The 8,590-nt window shown below is 38.1% G+C and overlaps 1 protein-coding gene across 1 annotated transcript in view; it reads left to right on the top strand.

The window, feature by feature from the left end:
* The window catches only part of si:dkey-237h12.3 (teneurin-3), a gene marked incomplete in the record, with an annotated part of 271,624 nt that overhangs the window by 204,391 nt on the left and 58,643 nt on the right, over positions 1-8,590 (top strand). Inside the window, 4 exon segments of the mRNA XM_014001975.1 lie at positions 2,327-2,512; positions 6,379-6,399; positions 6,897-6,920; positions 7,965-8,111. Of these exon segments, the coding sequence (XP_013857429.1) occupies positions 2,327-2,512; positions 6,379-6,399; positions 6,897-6,920; positions 7,965-8,111 (378 nt within the window).

Genomic DNA, 8,590 nt, shown 5'->3' with positions numbered 1-8,590 from the left:
ACATCTGGTGAAAATTTCATGTCATTAGCACCTCTAGTAATATATTTACTGAGAAAAATGGTGACGTGTTCAATACTTATTTTACCTGCTGTATAAACATCTACTTTCTTTAAAGAAACAATACCAAGTTTTCTAAAACGTACAAACTTTTTCAGTGACAGGAGTATGTATTGATATTTCCTGCACCGTGTTAAATTTTGAGCGTGTTTTAGAACGACTTTTCTCTGGAAGGAGTCTGTCACAACAAAAAGCCCCCGTTCAAAAGATTTGATGATAGCTCGTTTCCTGCAAATCAACATTCCTTTGTCTCCCCACAAGAGCAGAAGCAGCTTGTTGAGCATTAGCTTTAACATGAGAGAGCATGAGTGCTCACCAATTTCGGATTCAATTATTTGAATTTTCTTAAGAGAGTGCAGATCCACAACAGCTGCTCCTCTGTTTGCAGCGTCTTCGTAGTTTAAGAAAACACGTTCATCCTGCATCTCCGAGTTGAGACAAAAGAAACCTGCTTAAATCCACAACCTCCCTCGCCTCAGTCTGTTAGGACACTCGGGCAAATGGGGCTCCGTAATACATTGGAGTGGTTCTTTTTGAAGCTTTCCGACATACAGTAATTGCAGTGTTCCATTCTTACGAGCTCTTTGAGTGATTACAAGTGTTGTTTCGGTTCGACACAACTGCATAAATAAATATCTGAATCTATAAAATTATAATGCAGATCGCAAACAAATGTGACAATAAAGAATAGTTGTTTGTGGACGTGTTGGTAGTTAATTTTTTTCTTTCTTTTACTCCAGGCAAATCTTAAATTTATGTTGTAAACAGTGTTGTTGTTTCAGATGGAAGGTGGGCGTCACATGGATTGAAGTAGCTTGCTGATGAAATAATTTAGGCTCTCTAGAATTTCTTGCTAAATTTATTTTTTTTTTTTACTCTCAGTTCATGTGATGCAAGTCAGAACACATCCCTCCTCCATGGTTAAAGCACTGCAGGATTCTTTTTAAAGATTTTGCTTGACATCTTATCTCCTTTTCATTTCCTTGCTGATGCTTTTCATTTGGTTTTAATTTGCTTGACGCCGTCTTGTTGCAAAACAGTTCACGAAAGTTCGGAAATTTGAAAAACTGTCCTATTAAAGCTAATGACATTTATAGACCTTAGAGAAATAAATATATTTTTGTTCACTGTTGGACAAAGTACCTCAAAGTGATACTTGAGTAAAAGTACAAGTATCTTATCATAAAAATATTTCAGTAAAAGTTAATATTACTTGAAAAAAAACATTACTTGAGTAAAAGTCTTAAAGTATCTGATATTTTTCTGTACTTAAGTATCAAAAGTAAATTTCTGACACAAAATCTACTTAAGTGTTAAAAGTAAAAGTACTCAGTAAAAGTGAGCAGTTTGATTTTCCAAAATGACGTTTATTGGGAGGTGACTTCTCAAATTTTTTTTTCTAATGACGTGCAGCTGTAATTTGTTTGTACAAGCTGTCAGAATGGTATATATTTATACTTCTCATCCAACCACWATTAAATTCACTCTATCCAGGAGACACAATTTATCAGGATAGTATTTTTTTTTAGTAATAACAACTCGGAATAAAATAGGAGTAACGACTTTCTACTTCTTACCTTTTCTAAAAATGTAGTGAGTAGAAAGTACAGATAATTGTGTAAAAATGKAAKAAGTAAAAGTAAAAAGTATGCTGAAAAATAATTACTCAAGTAAAGTACAGATACCCAAAAATTCTTCTTAAGTACAGTAACAAAGTATTTGTACTTAGTTACATTACAACTCTGCTTTTGTTGCATCTATATTGTGTGAGTTGACATGACATTTTAACTGATTTGGGTTGTAATACATCAATATAACATGTCAGCTATGTTTTGCACTCTAGGCTTATTTAGAAAAAAAAGGGGGGAGAAAAAGCAAAATCATCAAATAACAGCAACTATCTGACATTTTCTGTGTAACATGTTGCATCATTTGCCGAACCTAAACAAATAGCTGTGATTTTAAGTCGTTTTAAATTCTACCAGACRCTGCTGTTGTTGCAATCCAAAGTTGGAGTTTCTTATCGGGCATTTAATAGGAACAGTGTCGAAAGCAAGTTTTGTTTACCGTTAAACTTATTGACCCACTTTAACAGCGGGCGCAAACACTTCTCAGCAAACATCAGAGCATTTTTTTTTCTTTCTAGCAGATGCATCTACACAGAATGCAAAAATACATCAGTGCCAAAGGGGAGAGAGAGGTTTTTTTTTTTTTATTCTTTCGCACAACAGAAGCTATATGTCTCAACGGCTCTCTGTTTTTGCGACAGAGGTGTGCGTGGTGGACTGCGGTCCCCACGGCTCCTGCATCGGCGGCGTGTGCCACTGCGAGGAAGGTTGGGCGGGACCGGAGTGCGAACAGAGGGACTGTCACCCACGCTGCATCGACCACGGAGTCTGCCGGGAGGGCAAGTGCGACTGCCACCAGGGCTGGACGGGTGAACACTGCACCATCGGTGAGCCACCATGACACATGCCGCACTCCACACCCACACGTTTTTTTTTCTCTCCTTCCAGAGAAACCCAAACCACAGAGGAAGTTCAATTATTGGCAAGGGAAAAAAGGGCAATGCTGGAGTGTGAATGTCAGTATTCTCTGAAAGGTTTCAGTCATTAGATCATGTTATACTTTTGTCGCTGCCTACACTCTTTTAACAACTTTGGCAAACTAGTCGTGAGTAGCTGTTAGTGGTATTTTTAGTTGGCGGAGTAAAACTTCTGTTTCTTGCAATCCAGCTTCCACTGAACCCAAACTGCAGCTGGGATGTGGTCAGCCACGCTCGCTGACGGGGGAAAAAAAWGACAACATTCGCTCAAGTAATTGGCCTAAACTTATTTTAAACTTAAAATATGAGTGGGCAATGTGACAAAACTAGATTGTGAGGGATTAGAATGTGTTGACAACCTGCCAAAGCAGAATCATCGCAGGGATTGTTGGATCGTCTCTGGGTCCGTTCTGTCTAAGGTGGCTGAGGGGGAACCTACCATGGAGCATTAGGGCCTCACAGATTATTTTTTTCCTAATTACAAGAATAAAGGCATAATCTTACATGACATGTCCAATTTATATTCCAGGGTCGACTCAGACCTGCTGTGGACAGCCTCCAATGCGTGTCACTGTGTTTATGAAGTAATCCGTAAATACTTTTGGGCCACTGTTAGTGTAAAATGCTTCCATCCACATTATGTGACGACTAAATCTGTCTTTGTATCCATTTTTTTGCAATGCCATATGACTTCAGTTTATTATATGAATCCAAATAGTCTTTTGCACAATCATTTTAAAGTCCTGCTACTGGTAATTTGATGCTGATGTGTTAAAAGGTGAAGTATATCTTTTAAAATKATTCCAAAATATAATGCTCAACAATCCTCATTTTAACGTCGTGTGTAGGAGTTCTCATATCATGACTTTATTCTCATGATATTATGACTTTTTCCTTGTAATGTTATGATTTTATGCCAGTAATGATACTTTACTCTCGTAATATTGCGACTTTATTCTTGTAATATGTGACCTATCGTATCAAAATGAGGATTATGTYAAATTTGGTCAAAATGACCTCATTACATTTTCAGATTCCGGCTTTAAAAGCTAGATTTTGATACCTGGATCATTCTGATATCATGAGTAAATCCGTATATATGACTTAATTTGTCTTGTTGGTTACAATAATACATAAATATTTGGTCTGAATCCTAATTTTAAGTAGTTTTAATGAAGAATTTTTTCATGTCCTAATAAAGAGGAAACCTCAAATTATATTTGAATATTGAGATTTCCCAGCTAAAAAGGAACAAAACTTGGCTAGGTCAAATGGAAAGTCTCAAAATTTTGAGGAATTTTTCCTCAAAATCAGCTTTTTTGTTGCTACTGCTCCAAAAAGGTCTTCAAAATTTTGTTTTATGATTATATTTCAGACAGTTGCAATTTTTGCAAATGTTTTAATCAAAACATTATATTTGCCCATTTCTCGTTATACCATTTTTAGGCTTAATCCTCGTTTCAATGTGATGGGTCACATGTGACTTTTTTTTAAATAATGTCATGAATTTATTGTCATAATATCATGATTTTTTTCTCCTAGTATTTGGCTACAAGTTTATTCTCATAATATTGTGGCTTTATTCTTATATTATTATGACTTTATCCATGTTATTTTATGGCTTTAATCTCATAATTAAAAAAATAGTCCATCATAGGAATCAGAAGTAAAAATCGTTGTAAAACATATTTTTGTCATATTGCCCATCTGTAACTTAAAGTTTTATTCTTGCATTCAGTTCCAAATTCATTACATTCAGTTCTACTTTAGTTACTATTTACTGTTAAACATGCTGTGATCAGTTTGTGAAGAGCATTGCTGTGTAAAACAAGAAATATTCTACACAATGTTTATCTAAATTAGCCTGAAACGATACCTGCTATTCTCATTTTTTTATGTTTCCATGCTTCAGCTGGTTTGAGGGCATTTTTCTCTCGTGCCTAACACATGCTGATTTTTATTAAATTTGCATTAGCTTTTGACTTTTTTTTATTTCTAAAGGCAAACAGCTGTTGTTCCTTGTGGAAATATAGTCCTCTGCTTGCATTATGTTACTGAAGGAAAGAAATGGACATGGAATTAAAGTAGTTTAAAGATTTATTAGGATAAAATGTGAAGAGAAAAAAAATATGTCAATAAATCCATTTATTTGCTTTATGTTTTTGTAATTGAAAACAGTTGGTCATCTTTTGGTCATCTTTTCTTGTAAACATGATTCTTTCAAAGGGCCGCGCATTAACTTAGTAATTTCTATAAATGATTTATATGTTCCACCTCTTCGACTGCTCAAGTGAGACTTGTTGTATAAGTGAGTCAGGGGCCAGGCACTGAGGGAGCCAAGAAGCCACCAGGAGGCCTCTTTGGATTATCATTTCTTTCTGAAATAGCAGCGCTTCACCTGGCATTAATGAGGATAATGAGTTCTGAGATGCCACTTCTTATTGACCTTTACCTCACAATTTTTCCACATCGGCCCCTCTGTCAACGTTTCCGTAGCTAAACCTTGACACGCCGCGTCAAACGCCGTTCCCCCGAGTGTCATTCCCGGCCTCTCGATGACGACTCGCTCGTTCCCGGTGGAACAAAGACCCGAGCCTCCCAAACTCTTCAACCCCAATTACGTATTTACAAGTTCTCTCATGAGCAATCCCCCAGTCTGCATCACATCTCTGACGGCGGGGAAAGAAAGGAGTTTGCAGTTAGGTAGTTGTTGGAGGAGGTTACATTCCTGATCTTATTAATCTCTCCCTCCTCAGGGGCTGCCTGCACGTCATCCATTTTCTCTTTATTTTCCTCCCGTTCAAGGCTCCCGTCAGGAAAGTAACTCCATGCTTTAGACGCCGAGGCTATGAATAGGTGGCGCGTTACCTTTTCTTTAAGGAACTGGGAGCTTATTTTGTCTTTCAAACCCTGAATAACTGCCATTTGCACAAAGCGCCTTTTAATCACATTACATGGTCAGCTCCTGAATGGAGCACTTCCTTGGTCATTCTTTTCCACAAGCAGCCAGATCCTGTTTTATATGCAAGGCTTACCCTATTGTCAACTGCTTTCTCAGCACCGCAGTCTGCTGCTAAGGTGTTTTTGATTTGTCTTAGCATAAAATCTCTGAAGTAGAGATGATAAAAAAAGAGAGAAAATAATAATAATACAATATATAGCATAACATTGTGATTCATATTAGAGGCTGAGACCGTATGCATGCTGACAAGCAGACAGGCGAGTGTTATTTTTTTAATGCAGATTCAGATGAAACTGACATACAGGGTTGAAAAAACAAACAGTGTTACAAGTAGAAATCTGTGAAAAAACACCAAAAACTAGGGTGGTCTTTATCTTTTTTGTGCGTCAGCCTCTCTTTGTTTTTGGCAAAACAAAAGCAGATGGAGAGCGTTAACAATGAATATTTTACCAAGCACAAGTTTCTGAATTGATTTATGTTGTTTCTATAGACAAATAAAAAAAACAACGTTAACCATTCAAGGTTGTTTTACTGGAGAATTGTGATCTTAACCATAAAAATGTCAATATTTCTGATTAATTGCTGTATTTTTTTTTCAAATTCAACTCAAAGGTTTTCAGATTCTGACTTTTGAAACTTCAAAAGATGCTCTTTGTCRTCTTCTCTCAAAAAAAGATTTTCAGCTTACTTCTTTCTAAATACATTCCTTTGCCTAACTCCTTCTTATATCCATTTTCTCCTTTATTCTATGTCTGCATGCCTGTCTGCCTACCTCTCTGTTTCTTTACGACTTCCTCTTGGCTTACATGTGTAGCCTTGGATTCCAGAGTATCAGGTAAAAAGACATTTTTTTCACTTTGCATGAAAAAAATATATTCTTTCTGAAAATGTTTTTTTTTTTTCAAATTATTTTCTTTCAACTTAACTTTTATCTTTTATTGAAAAAATAAAAAAGTGGACCCATTAAAAATGTTGAACTTCCCTCTCTTTCAGTAATAATAATCATATGTTGTCACTCAAGCTTAGTATTAACTCTTCAGCTCAAATCATCGTAAATGCTGTGATTTTTCACGCACAGTCGAGAGGTTGAAATTAGAGACAAAGCTGACACATGGTGATTGCAACAGTTGATATTCCAGAAAACAAACCTGCGGGGCTTCTTCTCTAAATATTTAAGCCCACGTTCGCAGGCAGCTGTGTGCCAGACACCGCTTTCCACTTTTTGCAAGTGACTCTAAGTAAAAAATGTGTTTGCCAGTCTTCGCACACTGCCACCACMGAGATAAGTAATTTTCTTTTCCAAATGTTTCCCTTTCCTCGGTTGTGTAATAGGAGCAGTCAAGATAGGATATAAAGGTAAATTGAACCACTACCCCCACAAGGGAGATTGTCATGAACAATCCCTCCCTGCTCTCTGTCTCTCCTAGCACGGCGTATATACACCTGTTTTATGTCCGAGTCGATCATAATGTTTCTGCTGTGATCCTGCTCCCCACCCCCCCAATATGTCCCCTTCATCTCCTGTCCGTCTGAACAAGTCTCACGCCAGACTCCACGGTCCCTTCTCCACCCCTCACCCCCCCCACACTGTCCCCTGTGTCTGCCAGATTAAACGCCCAGAACTGGTGTGGTTTAGTCATGTTTCGGCTCCCTGTCTTCACCCTCCATTATAGAAGGAATGCGATCTGGCAGCAAGTGCACTGTTTTCTGTAAATGTGGAGACTCTTGACCCTTCCCCCCCCACACCTTCTTCTTCTTCTTCTTCTTCTCCAACTTCCTCCTATTTACATATATACTTCCTTTCCCTCCCCCTTTGATGTTGCCGTTACTTCACATGAGTGTTTCCAACATCTGCAACGAGCAGTTCCTGCGCTAATTATTCGCAGGCGAAGGCAGTGAACCTCCCTCTGAAGGATGTTCAGCCTCTCAAATCTGATTTGTGCAACTTTGAACAAAAGAAAAAACCCTTAGACTTCTAGCTTAAGTTTAAAAACATGATTATCACCCTGTTTCCAACCATAGTCGTCTTCTAAATTCATGCGAAAGCCTTCATTAAACTTTTGTCTTCCACCCTTAAAAGCACAAACCTTAACTGCATTTGCTTTTTTCCCGAGCGTATTAATAAGTCAACGCAGAAACATTTCATTTTTCATAATAGTTGCACCAAAAAAACTCATGTGAAACGACTGTAACCCCTCACAGTCTCCCCCCACATCCCCAGGTGTATCATACTGTATGTTCACTCACTCCTGTCTTCTAGCATTTTATTTKATTTTTACCCCTCCTCTGCCTCTTTTTTGACTCTATTTGCCTCTTTTTGCTCCTGTCTTCTCTCCTTCTGATCTCCTCGCTGCTGTTCGCTTGGTTGTTTTTGACCCCCACGCGTGGTGTTTTTGACAGACGGCTGCCCCGGGCTTTGCAACAACAACGGGAGGTGCGTCCTGGATCAGAACGTCTGGCACTGYATCTGCCAGTCAGGATGGAGAGGGCTCGGCTGCGACGTCGCCACTGAAACGCTCTGCTCYGACGGCAAGGATAACGAGGGAGGTAGGAAGGAGTAAATGCCTTAAACAAATTGTCTCTTAGTCTCAGAAGAAAAAAAATAAAAAGAATAAAAAAAAGCTTTTGCACCTGACAGGAAATTGCTTTTGATGTGGCCCCTTGGTGACACTGCAAACAAACAAAACAAATCAATCATACATAAAACATCAGTGGAAGAAATATGCAAATGGAGCAGCAGAGCAKATTGTTAAGCAGCGTGTTTGAAATATACAGTAGTGGATCAATTAGAAAGACAGGTTTGGATCTAATCAGTGGTGGGCAGCGCTAATCCAAAAATTAGCTCTGCAATTTCTAAAGCGCTTCTGAAAMTATTTAGGTCCGCAACTTCAAAAGCGCTTATGCCATAGAAAAACTAGCGGAAGCTAATTTTAAAGCGCAAGTTCAATTTGACACTTACTAGCTGTCAACGATTCATGTACAAATATGCACAACGGTGCCAACTAGCGGTGTATGAACCCTTTTAC

This window comes from Austrofundulus limnaeus, unplaced genomic scaffold (assembly GCF_001266775.1).
Source record: "Austrofundulus limnaeus strain Quisiro unplaced genomic scaffold, Austrofundulus_limnaeus-1.0 Scaffold11, whole genome shotgun sequence".
NCBI classification, from domain to species: Eukaryota; Metazoa; Chordata; class Actinopteri; order Cyprinodontiformes; family Rivulidae; genus Austrofundulus; species Austrofundulus limnaeus.
The sequence above is the reverse complement of the archived record's forward strand: the minus strand, read 5'-3'. Positions and strand labels throughout refer to the sequence as shown.